The sequence below is a fragment of the Narcine bancroftii genome, chromosome 2 (assembly GCF_036971445.1).
Source record: "Narcine bancroftii isolate sNarBan1 chromosome 2, sNarBan1.hap1, whole genome shotgun sequence".
Classification (NCBI taxonomy): Eukaryota; Metazoa; Chordata; class Chondrichthyes; order Torpediniformes; family Narcinidae; genus Narcine; species Narcine bancroftii.
The window spans coordinates 188,756,992-188,772,155 of NC_091470.1; the positions used below are offsets into that span (position 1 = coordinate 188,756,992).

General features: G+C 48.2%; 1 protein-coding gene across 1 annotated transcript in view; it reads left to right on the top strand.

Moving 5' to 3' along the window:
• Window positions 1-1,161, top strand: part of LOC138753025 (uncharacterized) — an 86,958-nt gene extending 85,797 nt beyond the window's left edge. The window contains 1 exon segment of the mRNA XM_069915619.1: window positions 626-1,161. Within this exon segment, the coding sequence (XP_069771720.1) occupies window positions 626-1,161 (536 nt within the window).
• Window positions 1,162-15,164: the final 14,003 nt, after the last annotated feature.

Sequence of the window (15,164 nt, forward strand, 5' to 3'; positions counted from 1 at the left end):
AAGAGTGCAGAGAAGATTGACTGGGATGTTGCTGGGACTTGAGGAGCTGAGTTACAGGGAATGTTAAAACAGGTGAGGACTTTATTCCTGGGAATGTTGAAGAATGAGGGAAATTTGATGGAGGCAGACAAAATTATGATTGGTGGAGATAGAGTAAATGCATGTCAGCTTTTTTCCACTGAGACACAAACCAGAGGACAGAAGGGAGAAGTTTTTGGGGAATATTGGAGGGAAGCTTCACACAGAGAGTGGTTGGAGTACGGAATGAGCTGACGGCTGAAGTGGCGAAATTGTGCTCAATTTTAACATTTAAGGAAAATTTGAACAGATACGTGGATGGAAGGGACGGATATGGAATAAGTACAGGTCCGTGGTACAAGGTAGAACTTATAGTTCTGCACAGAATAGAAGGGCTGAAGGTCATGCTGTCATGTCCTATGGTGGCATCTCATGAACTCAGGGAATAGTGAGTTTAAATGTTAATTTAACCTGGTGTTAAACAAGAGAGTGGACAGACGTGGTGATTGTAATTTAACATACAAAATTTCCAGAGAATCTCTGCAGGTCAAGCACACCTCCCCCTCCCTGATCTCCGGGGTCTCTAATTCTCTGTTTCTCCCCCCAGACTCTGTCACCCTGGATATGGAGACAACGTATCCGTGGCTCGAGGTGTCTGAGGATCAGAAGAGGGTGAGACAAACCCGGACTCAGAGGGAGGGTCTCCCTGACACCGGGAAGAGGTTCACTGACTGGTTTTGTGTCCTGGGATCGGAGGGATTCACCTCGGGGAGACATTACTGGGAGGTGGAGGTGTCGGGGAATCGGGGCTGGTCGTTGGGAGTCACTGCAGTGCCTGTTGGGAGGAAGGGAAGGGTCCCCCTGACCCCGGAGACTGGAATCTGGATCATTGGGCAGATGGGTGACGGGTTTTATGTGAACACTTCCCCTCCATCCGATCTCCCTGTCGGTTCCATGCCCAGGACAGTGGGAGTTTATCTCAGTTACGAGTCCGGGACCGTTTCATTTTTCGGCACCGACACCAAGGCCCACCTCCACACCTTCACTGGGACTAAATTCACGGGGAAACTTTATCCCCTCTTCGGGACTTGGGATGAGAACAAGTGGCTGAGAAACTGCCCCGGTCCCGTTCTGGATCTCTAAATGCCTCAGGTCCTGGGACCAGCATCAGGGAGGGTGGGGGAGAAACTCCAGTGAGAGTATCTACTCATCGAGCTCCAGTCTGCCCCCTCCTCGAGTCTCCTCTGCCGATCCGGCTGCCATCGACAGCCTAGCTCTCGCCCACTGCCGCCTCGGATACGCCGGCTGTCTGCTGGCCCAGCCGAGCCATTGGACACGGCCTGTGTCATACAATGCCACGGCCGCACCGTCTCGGCAACGGCTTTGCTGATGGGAACGCGCGTCTGGATGTCCCAGGAAAACTTTCCCAAGACTTTGGTTAAGTTCCAACAACTTTATTGCTCACTTCCTTTCCTGAGACATTGTGCCTGAAATTCGTGCAAGGAGTTAAACGAGAAAGTCTGCAGCCACAAAAGAAACTTAGCAGCATCTATGCACTTATTAGAATTTGCACAGAAATAACTGTTGATTTTGGGGGAAAAAAATTTTTTAAATGGTTTGCTGTTCACAAGCCTTAGAAATGTTCATTCCACTTTCCACAGATGTTTATGAATATTTTTTTAATTTACTGGTAGTATATGTTTTCTATTGAATAAATAAATTGGCTCTAAAGGTGTCATAAAGGTAGTACTGGGGATGGCCTCCCACTGCTGCACAAATGGTCTTCATGGCGCGCGACTCTGACAGCCAAGTCCAACTCCTGGCTGCTGGAGACTGGCTGATGAGAACCAGGTACCAGAATCGGGATCAGAGAAGGTGCTGAGGGCAAGAAGGTCACGTGAAGAGCTCGAGCACTGAATGCTTACTCATCATATCAGATTTCTTGCCAGAGTATCGACATGACATCACATACAACCCTGAGATTCCTTTTTCCTGTGGGCGCAGCAGAATTACTACTAATTAGTAGTGCAAAAATAAACTGAACACAGCGTAAACATGCAAGCAAATAAAAGAACTGTAAACAGGTAAGAAATGTAACCAAACTGACTTTGTAATATGGGGGAACAAAAGAAAATCAATAAACTACAAATAAGAGTCCTTAAATGAGTCCCTGATTGCTTTTGTCCTTGAGGTATCTGATGGTGGAGCTGTTCCTGAACCGGGTGGTGTGAGTCTTGTGCCACCTATACCTCTTTCCTGATGGCAGCAGTGAGAACAGAGCGTGTGCTGGGTGGTGTGGGTCTTTGATGATTGCTGCTTCCATCTGTCAGCAGTGTTCCCTGCAGATATTCTCAATAGAGAGGAGAGTATTGCCTTTAATGTCCTGGTCTTTGTTCATTATGTAAATATATCATACCCACACTCATGTTCGGCTCCGAATCATGGGTCCTCTACCGGCATCACCTACGGCTCCTAGAACGCTTCCACCAGTGTTGTCTCCGCTCCATCCTCAACATCCATTGGAGCGCTTTCATCCCTAGCGTCGAGGTGCTCGAGATGGCAGAGGTCGACAGCATCGAGTCCACGCTGCTGAAGATCCAGCTGCGCTGGATGGGTCACGTCTCCAGAATGGAGGACCATCGCCTTCCCAAGATCGTGTTATATGGCGAGCTCTCCACTGGCCACCGTGACAGAGGTGCACCAAAGAAAAGGTACAAGGACTGCCTAAAGAAATCTCTTGGTGCCTGCCACATTGACCACCGCCAGTGGGCTGATAACTCCTCAAACCGTGCATCTTGGCGCCTCACAGTTTGGCGGGCAGCAACCTCCTTTGAAGAAGACCGCAGAGCCCTCCTCACTGACAAAAGACAAAGGAGGAAAACCCCAACACCCAACCCCAACCAACCAATTTTCCCCTGCAACCACTGCAACCGTGTCTGCCTGTCCCACATCGGACTTGTCAGCCACAAACAAGCCTGCAGCTGACGTGGACTTTTTACCCCCTCCATAAATCTTCATCCGCGAAGCCAAGCCAAAGAAATATATCAGGGGTGTTGGTGTCACTATATGATGCAGCTGGTCAGCATATTTCCACCACACGTCTAAAGAAATTTGCCAGGTTTCTGGTGTCATATCAAACCTCCGCAAACTCCTGAGCTGCTGACGTGCTTTTTCACGATGCCATTGGTGTGTTGGGTCCAGGAAATATCCTCTGAGATACTGACTCCCATGGACCTAAATTTGCTCACCCTCTCCACCTCTGATCCCCGAATGATCATTGGATTGTCTACATTTGTCTTTCCATTCCTGAAGCCAACAATCAGTTCCTTCGTTTTGGTGACATTGAGTGCAAGTTGGTTGTCAAGTTTTCAGTCTCCATCCTATACGCTGACACATCCCTTTCCTTTCTACAACACACTACCATGGTATTTTCGTACCGAGCCACACAGTCGTAGGTGTCAAGTGAGTAGAGCAGGGGGCTAAGATCACAGAAGAGGCTTGGAATGGGAGCTGGGGTTGTCAATGATCCGTCCTATAGTTCATGCCGGTGCAGTGGCCGCGGGAGCGCTGGAGGCGAATCCACAGACACTTGGGGTCTCTGAATGGACTCCCTTCTGCTTTTCTTTATCCTGTTAGGGGCTCTGGGAATGCTCATGGCGAATCTTTCTTTGACTTATATCAGACAAAAGGTAAAATATATCAGGTACATAACATCATTAATGTATTATCATGTGACAATTAAAGGAGGGTTACCCTTTGAACCCTAGTAGAAATATTAAAGTGTGGTGTGTGACTCCCCCAGGTTCTGAGTAACTTTGATTATAGAAAGGTGCGGAAGTGGTGGCAGTGCTCACTGGAAGAGACTGGCTTGTAACTACTTTTTTTCAATTCCGATTACTTCATACAGTTGATAGATTTATTATGTGTTACTCAGACCACTGGTTAACCATTTACTTACTTAACCTTAGCATCACAACCCCTCGAACTCCATTCAGATATTACCCAAGTGGATGAACCCAGCCAGGATTTAATGTGGTGGGCTCTTCTCCAACTCAGAGACTGGGGGTCTTCTTCCATAATTGTTGAGTTCCTGGAGTTATTGTTGGATTTATTGCTGTTGGTTAGCTCTTAAGGCACAGTTTTTTAGACAGTTCTTTGTCCATTCTCCTGACATTATTTGATTTTACAGTGAATTTTCTGACAATAAACTAACACCCTTTTCCATGCATATACTTGTTTCTTTAATTCTCTCAGTTTCCCATGATTTTCTTCCAATAAACTAACACCCTTTTCCATGCATATACTTGTTTCTTTAATTCTCTCAGTTTCCCATGATTTTCTTCCCCATCCGTCTGCAATCTTCACAGTTTGAATTTCAGATTTCTTGTCAGAGTACATCCATGACATCACATACATCCCTGAGATCCCTTTTTCCTGCAGGCGAGGCAGAATTCCCACTTATTGGGAGTTCAAAATAATCTATACACAGTATATCATGTAAACTAATAAAGAACTGTCAACAGATAATGAATGTAAATAATTTCACTGTGAAATACAGAGAAAATAATAAAATTAATAAAGTTGACAAGTAAGAATCCTCAAACAAATCCCTGATTTGAGTTTGTTGTTGAGGAGTCTGATGGTGGAGGGATAGCAGCTGTTCCTGATGTGAATCTTGTGGCACCAACACCTCTTTCCTGATGGCATCAGCGAGAAACGAGTGTGTGCTGGGTGGTGTGGATCTTTGATAATTGCTGCTGCTCTCTGATGGCAGGGTTCCCTGCACATTTTCTCTGATGGTGGGGAGGGTTTTGCCTGTGATGACCTAGGCTGTGGCCTCTACCTTTTGGTGGACTTTATGCTCAGAAGTATTGGGGTCCCCATACCAGACCATGATGGACCCAGTCAGTACACTTTCCACCACACATCTGTCGAAATTTGGCAGGGCTTCTGGTGTCATACCAAAGATCTGGAAACTCCTGAGAGGCACTCAAAGTTCATCAGGGTCTCCATGTTTTGCAATACTTCACAATTCTCTGTCTTACTCCGTGTTAGGCTAACCTGACACTAAGTTGGTGTCAAATGACCAGCAGGATGTGATTTGGGGTCTAACTTTTCTGGTGTTTTAAGCAAGCAGGGATTATTCTCCTGGAGTTATCCAGTGATCTCAACCAAAGCAGAAGGAATATAAAAGTGGAACTGTGAGTCGAAATTTAAGCAGGATCTATGTAAAAGAAGAACTCCTTAGTTAACTCGTTAACAAGCTTCGTCAAAACACTAACACTTGACTTTACACTCTCCCTGTGCTTCCATCTTGACCAAGGCTTTCTCACTGTTGGCAACATTTCTGGATCGCTCTGTCATCTCTTATCGACTGCCTGCACTCACTTAATCTCCAGCCTTGTGACCCCACACCATATGGCACAGGCTGCAACTGGGGGTGAAGGGTTAAAGCAAACTGCTACCAGTCTGGAATTCTTTCTGCTCCCTCTTTGACTTCAGCACTCGTCTCTCTCTCTCCATATGTCACTCAATTGAGATATTGGTGTACCAATCACCATTCAACAAGGAATTTCTCTTGTGTGGTCTGCTCAGTGTCCTGTATTTCCTGTGCGATTTTAGTTTTACATTTTTACTGTAAACTGCATTTATAGTAAGTACTGTGGTGATTGCGCATTGTATCCACCATGTACCATGTCCACTTTTATTCCATGTTCAGAGTTAAGTGTACCGATTGTGCATGGATCTCGTCGTGCAGCCGACACCACAATCTTCATGTGAAGAAGGGATCAATGAGGTGGTCACTGACTGCAAAGGACCACCAGACATGCGGAAAAGACCTCCCTCTTCACTCAATACAAACTGCACGGTAACCGAGTGTGCAAGGGTGATGAAAATGAGCCGATAACTTTTTGTAAAGGGAATGGCTCAGTTTCAATGTTCCTGATCAGCAGATAGGATGAATTTTTAACTTGTGCACAGTCAACAACACAAACAAAGAGAAAGTTACATACACAGATGGAACCTTAATCTTTTGAACTCACTGGACTAAATTTATAGGAACTTGGAATATCTTTGACAAATGATGCTCTCTGCCCTGAGTCTATCTCAAATGTTTATTTTCTGTTTCATTTATGTTCAACTCTGTTTGATGCCCTATTTATCCCTCCCTCTTATTTCCATCACTGTATATTGTCACATGCATTTTCTATTGAGCACCATTGCATCCAGTGGCACCTTCTTGTCCCTTTCCCTCTGTTGTTTGAAGGTCTTCCCCTCAGTCTCAGCCCCTCAGTGCCCAGTATTGGAAGGATCCAATAAGAGCATCCATGGTGGTGATGGGTTTTAGACACTCACCACACCACCACCCCCCCCACCACTTCTGTCTCCCTACCAATCCTATCCCTGGGATGGTGGGAATTTATCTCAGTATCTTAGAGGGCCAAACACCAAAATCCATTGCCACACCTTCACCGGGAATGCATTCACTACAGAAACTTTATCCGTGCGTTGAGAATTAGGGTGAGAACAAGTGACTGAGAATCTGTAAATGGCTCGGGTCTGTAATGGAAGAATTAAACCGGGTTTCTTACTTTTGCAGTCTTTTGCTTCTGTAAGGCTGAGAACTTGCCTGTTTTTTTTAGAATTAGTAGACACATCTGGTTTACACTATGAGCCAGGATGCATATTTAGTAAATACCCACCATGGGGCCCAGGATGCAGTTGAATAGGAAGACATTATCTAATTTACACTTATGAGGCCCAGAGCAGTTTACATTTGTTGGTCGCAGACTGTCAGGAGACCTTGAAGATAATTAAACCATTTGTTCAAAGAGATAGGATTTGAGGTAAACAACTTTTGGGGTGATATGAGCCATGGTCCCACTGCTGAAGTGAGAGACTCTCCAAGAGGTGGAAACATCTCTAGCAAGAGGAAAATAATAAACCATTTGTTCAAAAAGATAAGATCTGAAGTAAACAACTTTTGGGTAATATAAGCCCTGGTCCCACTGCTGAAGAGAGAGACTCTGGAAGAGATGGCTACATCTCTCAGCAAGAAGAAGAACTTCAAGAGTCCAGCTAACGTCCCGGTCGAGGGAGGTAGAGAAGCAGCTACCGGTGCCCCGACAACCAACTACAAGTGTGCAGTCGTTGCCTCACTTCGGCAGTTGGGACCAGTCCAGGTGTTGATAAGTATAATTGGGAAGGGCTTGCATATTGTAGTGTGAATTCAGCTTTAGATTTCGGTAGTTCAAACACTGTGAGCAATCTAAAACGAACAAAGTGAGAGGTACAAGTTTACCCAAGACAGGGTCCCGGGACTAGTGTCAGGAGCGGCCACAGGGACAATGGGGAAGAAAACCATGTGACAACAGATTGGATCAGAATGGTCCATTTGAATCCCCAAATTCTTCTTTCTAACACCGCAATCTTTTATAATTGACCAAAGGTGCACCTTTTTTACTTTATCTTTTAAAAATATTTTTATAGACTTTAACATATAAATCCTAACATACAGTCATCTAATAATAACAAAGAACAGATCATGCACATGTCACAAATTAAACATATAATGTAAATCAAAAACCTACCCAGAATTGTTTAACTTGTTCCTTTAAGATAACAAAATCTATAAATATTGTAATCAACTATTTATCCCTTTCTCATAATATATCTCAATATAATTCTGGATAGAAAAGAGATAAGACTAAATTAAACATCCCTTTATATAAAGAAAAAGTAAATTCTATCTTAATGATATGATCTGTGATAAACATGTTTAATACTGTAGTGGCCCGCTAATTGGGACGTGACCTGATACACAAGATGGCCGACGAATGCGGCAACTGCACAGACCACCTGTTGAACCTGAAGATGACCGGCTGGGTGGCTCTTCATGTAGTTTTGTTGAAGATGCCAATGTTCTGGGCATCACAGTCACAGGTGTGATTCGAACAGGCCGAGGCCAGTTCCACCTCTGACAGATCACTGCCAACACCACACATTACTACTATGTGGTGAGCTTGCTCGACCAGGACAAGGCAGAAAGGGTTGTTGATTTCCTGAAGCAGCCTCTGAAGCAAGGCAAATACGATGCCTTCAAGGAACCATTAACTCACACCTTCGGGCTCTTACGGCATGAGTGCGTCACCCGATTATTGCATATGGACGGATTGGAGAACAGGGCCCTATCCACCTTCATGAGGAGATGCTTAATCTTTCTGAGGGACACAGGTCTTTTCTGCTCTTAGAGTAGATTTTCCTGGAGCAGCTGCCGAGGATATCCGACACTTGCTCGCCGATGAGGACTTCAGCGACCCCAGGAAATTCGCAGCCCAGGCAGACGTGTTCTGGAAAGCAACACCACAGTAGAGTAAATCGCTAGGACCCTCACACAGTCAGCAACAAGGCCAGAGGAAGCGAAGTGAACCCTTCTACTTACCAGTACTGTTACTATCACCAATGATGAGGTGCAGGGGCCCGTTGATGCCGCCCACACTGCGCGATTCAGGGAAACGCTATGGCCAACCATTGTTAATGGCTGTGGCAGTTGGCCAATGTGACAGCCTCCACCACATGTGGGACTCTCTGTCTGGAAGGTGCTTCCTCATTAACACCCCTGCCTAAATAAGTGTGTATCATGTCATTTCCCCCCCCCCCCACCCCAGCTTACGACATCCGGAAACCAGTGAACAGCACCACTATACGAACTTTTGGCATATGCACCACCCTTCTCTGCTTTAGCAGCATTCGGTTCACATGGGCATTCCCGATTGCAGCGATGGCATAATCGCTCTTGGGAATGGACTTACTGCTTGCTAGTGGACCTTAAAGGGGCTGCATTTAGTGCATGCAGGACTTTTCAAACATTACTCCTGGGGGAAGCCAAGTCACCTGGCCCCCACCTCGACTCCGTTACTTTGTCCGACAATGCATTCACGCATATCCTGGCACCACAGTTTTCGTCTGCCTTACCGAAACATGGGCGGCGCCCGCTCCATGACAGGCTGCGTCACCTTCACCCCCTCCCGAGAAGCTCACCCTCGCCAAGAAGGAGTTTTTAAAAATGGAAGAGCTGGGGAAAGTGCACGCTCAGATAGTCCCTGGATCTCACCCTTACACATGGTACTGAAGACAGCCAGAGATGGAGGCCTTGTGGTGACTATCATGGCCTCAATGAGGCCACCACGGGGGAGTCACGTGAAGGAGTAGTGGCTGGGCGGGTGGAAACAGCCCTCTCCAGAGAAAAGAAAAAAAAGTGTGAAAAAGCAGAGCTCAATAAACATAAAATACAGGAACAGAAAGATAAAGTTACAGAGAAGAGACTGAAGATGGCAACCAAAAGAGAAAACGTTAGAATAACAGAGAAAAGGGAGGAACAATTAACTAATTGGTCTAAAAAATAGGGAAAAGAAAAAGAGAAAACAAAAATCGTGTGACTAATTGAATTCCTCGAACAAGGTTAACATAGAATTGTAGAGATGGATTAATTAGTGACCTTCAGAGCATCCAGACTTCTTTTTTTTTAAATAATTTTATTTAATATATAACCACTTAACCAAGATATTGTGGCGGCCCTTTGGGGAGCCTCACAAAATGAAGGAGGAACGCGAAAATCCAGCAGGTTGCACGAGGGCTGCTGCACTTCCCTCCAATTGGCCACAACTAAAGGAGCCTAACTGGCCTATTGAGGAAAGTGCTTTGCAAATTCACCGATCAGCACTGAGGGGGATTTGACCGTGCCCCTCAGCTTGTGAATAAAAGCAGGGCTGTGAGCCCAATGAAGCTCAGTGTTAACTACACTCACTGAGGTTTGTATCGTTCTTTCTGGGAAGAGCGTGTTCTTTCTGAGCTAACCTGCATGCAGCTATAACCTCTCCTGCGCTATTGGCTCCACGGAGCCATAGCTTTTAGCAGCGAGCTACAATATCAAAATAAATCCAAATACATGTGGCATTTTATATAAAACTACCTCTAAACGCCCCGTCCCCCCAACCATCTACAAACTAAAGAAAAGAAGAAAACCAGGGACAAGAAAACCACAACAGGAACACTTCACTTTCCAATACTTTGAAACTTTTTTATATATATATGTTTGGTGGCACACCACTAGGGAGGTGAACCAGCCCCGCTTTTAATCCACGCGGCAATGGAGCTGGCCAAAATGGCGCCGTCGGGGTTTCCCCTTTCTTCTCAACACAGGGCTCAGAAGTCCACACTGGGGGACCACGTGACGCCTAGGTGACATCAGTGCCCCCCAGCGCGGTTCTCAGCCAGGTCCGGGCAGGGAATATAAGTCCAGCCCAGCAGCCTGCAATAAATCAGTTCTGCTCACTGAGCTCAACCCGTCTGGTTTTGTGTTCTTTCAGTAGTAGTGTAGCTGCCGCTACAATTGGTGACCCCGACTGGTTCAAACATTTTTAAACCCATCATGAGCGAACCTGGGATCAGTGCTGTAGCCGTCAAGCTGCCTGAATTCTTTGTTCAGGAGCCGAGACCTGATTTGGCCATGTGGAGGCTCAGTTTCACCTCTGCCAGATTTCATCCGACACGACCAAACTCTACCATGTGGACGCCGCCCTGGACTAGGCCACTGCCAAATGCATGCTGCACCTCGTTCAGCACCCACCTGTCGAAGACAAATATGAGACCATCAAGCGAGTGCTCACCTGATCCCTCGGACTATCCAGTCGCCAGCGTGCCACTCGGATGCTGCACCTCGACGCCCTGGGGGAGGGGACAGGTTCCCAATGGAGCTGATGGATGAGATGCACGCACTCATGGTTGATCACATGAGTTGCCCACTCTTCAAGCGCATTTTCCACAATCATCTGCCCGAGAAAATCCGGCCATTACTGGCCCAAGAGAGCTTTACCGACCCGAGGAAGGTCTCTCAGAAGGCCCAAGAGCTATGGCTTGAGCGAATTCTGGAGAGCTCAGCAGTCCAGCAGGTCACGAGGCATGGGCATGACCATGCCAAGCCCGCCCCTAGCGCTGCGGAAGAGCATCCGGCCCCCTACAGGGGCCACCAAGAGCATAATCAGGGGCATGGCATCCGCTCCAGTCCACTGCATCTACCACCACCGCTGGGGAGCCAAGGCTCAGCAGTGTCGTCAGCCCTGCTCATTCCAGGGACACAAGCAGGCAGGCTGCTGTTAATGGCTGTGGTGGCTGGCCACCACACAGCCTCCTCTACCTGCAGGACTCAGTCAGCAGCTGGCGGTTCCTCATCAACACTGGGGCCCAGATCAGCATCATTCTGCCCACAGCCATCGAGTCCAGGAACGGACTTCGAGGACCTCCCCTCCGTGTGGCCAATGCAACAGAGATCCAGACATATGGAGACAAGACAGTCCACTTCCAGATTGGCTGATGAAAGTTCTCGTGGAGATTCACTATCTCGTCCCATCTGACCGCCATCCTGGGTGCCAACTTTCTGCTCGCCCATGGGCTTCTGGTGGACATTCGGGGTAGGGTCGCCCGTATTTTCCAGGCCATTCGCCTCAACGCCTCCCTCACAGAGCAGCCTCAGATAGCCACGATCAGAATGCCCAGACACATGTTCCAGCGACGTATTTTCCAGGCCATTCGCCTCGACGCCTCCCTCACAGAGCAGCCTCAGATGGCCACGATCAGAATGCCCAGACACATGTTCCAGCGAATCCTGGATGAGTTTCCGACCCTCCTCAACCCAAAGTTCTCTGCTGCCTCAGCGCACCACGGGGTGTTCCAGCACATCCTTACCCAGGGCCCACCGTTTCACGCCAAGGCACACTGACTCCCGCCTGACAAGCTCCAGGCGGTGAAGAAGGAGTTTTTGCATCTGTTGGAGCTGGGGATCATTCGGCAGTCCGACAGCCCATGGGCCTCGCCACTTCACCTGGTCCCGAAAGCCTCCGGTGGCTGGCGCTCCTGTGGAGATTATCGATGTCTCAATGAGGCGACAGTTTCTGACCGTTACCTTATCCCTCAAATACAGGACTTTACATCCAACCTGCATGGTGCGAGGGTTTTCTCCAAGGTTGACCAGGTGCATGGGTATCACGAAATTCTGGTGTACCCTGAAGACATACCCAAGACGTCCATCATCACCCCCTTCGGCTTGTTCGAATTCCTTCGCATACCATTCGGGCTCAAGAACGCCGCACAGACCTTCCAGCGACTCATGGACTCAATGGGCAGGGACCTGGATTTCATCTTCATTTACTTAGACGCCATCCTCATTGCCAGCAGGGATTGAGTGCAACACAAGTCCCACCTGTGCACCTCTTCTCCCGGCTGGCCGACTTTGGCCTCACCATCAACCCAGCCAAGTGCCAGTATGGGAAAGAGTCCATGCACTTCCTAGGCCATACCATTAAGTCTGAGGGAGCCACACCCACCGCTACGAAGGTCAAGGAGTTCCCATGTCTGGACAATCTCATGGGGCTGCAGGAGTTCGCGGGTATGGTCAACTTCGACAACCGATTCATCCTGAGAGCTGCATGCATCATGCAGCCGCTATTCACCCCCATCACAGCCAAGCACAAAATGCTCACCTGGACCACAGAGGCCTGCAGTGTATTTGAGGCCACCAAGGATGCCCTTGTGAAGGCTACCATTCTCACCCACCCGCACACTGACCTGCATATGACGCTCTCCGCCGATGCCTCTGCCACAGCCGTCGGCACCGTCTTGGAGTGGCAGGTGAATGGACAATGGAAATCGCTGGTATTATTCAGCTGGCTTCTCTGCCCACCCATGCAAGTATAGCGCTTTTGACCGTGAAATACTGGGCATGTACCTGGTGGTGCGGCATTTCCGCTATTTCTTGGAGGGTAAGACTTTTACCAACTTCACTGACCACAAATCCCTCACCCAGGCACTCGTGATGGCGAAGGACCCCTGGTCGGCCTGCCAGGGGTGTCACCTCTCCTTCATGTTGGAGTTTACCACCAACATTCGGTACAAGGTGGGGAAGGACAATGTGGTCGCCGATGCACTCTCATAACCGGTCATCTGCACGCTGTTGCCCAGCCTCGACTTCGACCAGCTTGCCCAGAACCAGAAGTCCGACGAGGAGACGCGAGCCTCCAGGACTGCCATCACGGGCCTGCAGTTCAGAGACCTCCCGACTCTAAGTGGTGGAAGCACCATCCTGTGCGATGTCTCCATGGGCACCCCGCAGCTAGTGGTTCCCCAGCAGTGGCGGAGGCAACTCATCCACCACCTCCATGATCTTTCGCACCCGTCCATCAGGTCCACGGGCCGAATGGTGGCAGAGCGGTTCATCTGGCATGGTCTGCAGAAGCAGATCGCGGGCTGGGCCAGATCATTGCCAGATGTCCAAGGTACACAGGCACACCAGGGCGCCCATGCAAGAGTTCGAGCACATCCGGGAACGATTCAGCCACATTCACGTGGACATAGTCAGGCCCTTACCTATTCCCCAGGGCAACCATTACCTGTTCACCAGCAGGCCAATGGGCTGGTCAAGCATCTGAACTGCCACCTTAAGTCGGCACTTATGGCCCACCTCACCGGTCCCGACTGGGTGAACGAACTGCCTTGGGTACTCGTGGGATTCCGCTTGACACCCAAGGAGGATCTGCAGGTGTCTTCAGCTGAGCTGGTCTACAGCACTCCACTGGCACTTCCTGATAAGTTATTCAACACTCCTCACAACCCCAGTGGTCGCCGCATGAGCTGCTTCCCCGCCTCTGGGCCTGTTTGAACTCCTTCACGCCCCCACTGCCTCCCAGACACGGCACACGGCCATCTCACGTCCCCCCAACCGTCTACAAACTAAAAACAGAAGAAAATTAGGGACAAGAAAACGGGAACACTTCACTTTCCAATACTTTTAAACTTTTTGATATATATATGTGTGGCAGCACACCACTAGGAAGGCGAACCGGCCCCGCTTGTAATCCACACGGCAGGGCAGCCAGCCAAAATGGCGCCGTCGGAGGTTTCCCCTTTCTTCTCAGCACAGGACTCAGAAGCCCGTGCTGGGGGACCACGTAATGCCCTGCTGACGTCAGTGCCCCCGCCCCCCCCCCCCAGCGCGGTTCTCAGCCAGGTCCGGTCTGGGAATATGTCCAGCCCAGCAGCCTGCAATAAATCAGTTCTGCTCACTGAGCTCAACCCGTCTGGTTGTGTGTTCTTTCAGTAGCAGTGTAGCTGCCGCTACATATGTATATATTCATAGAGACCAATAGGAGGAAGGGAATGTTAATATGGAGAAGGATAGGTCTGGGCCTTGAAATGGGAGAGCATTGATGAATACAGAAGAGCAGAAAGATTTAGGAGTAACGGTACATCGTTCCCTGAAGGTAGAAACTCACGTGAATAGGGTGGTGAAGAAGGCTTTTAGTATGCTGGCCTTTATCAATCATTGCATGGAATATAGGAGTTGGGAGGTGATGTTGAAATTGTATAAGACGTTGGTGCGGCCTAATTTGGAGTTCTGTGTGCAGTTCTGGTCGCCTAATTATAGGAAGGATATAAACAGAGTGGAGAGAGTGCAGAGAAGGTTTACCAGAATGTTACCTGGGTTTAAGCATCTAGAGTATAGGGAGAGATTGGACAGATTAGGTCTTTATTCTTTGGAGCGTAGAAGGTTGAGAGGGGATTTGATAGAAGTATTTAAGATTATGAAAGGAATAGACAGAGTGGATGTGGATAGACTATTTCCGTTAAGAGGAGGAAAGATTAAAACAAGAGGACATGAGTTAAGAATTAAGGGGCAGAGGTTTAGAGGTAACATGAGGGGGAACTTCTTTACTCAGAGAGTGGTAGCCGTGTGGAATGAGCTTCCGGGAGAAATAGTGGCGGCGGAGTCAATTGTATTATTTAAGAAAAGGTTGGACAGGTATATGGATGAGAAGAAGATGGAGGGTTATGGGCATTGTGCAGGGAGGTGGGACTAGAAAGGGGTGTTTGGTTCGGTGCGGACTAGAAGGGCCTAATGGCCTGTTTCTGTGTTGTAATTGTTATGTTATGTTATGAGATTCCAAATTGGAGAAAGGCCCATGGAAACGAGAAAGGATCTAAATGCGTGGATTGGGATAAGTTGTCTTTGGGCAAGGATGTACGAGGTAAGTGGAGGACGTTCAAAGGTGACATTTTGAGTGTACAGGATCAACAGCAAGGTTAGAAGGTAT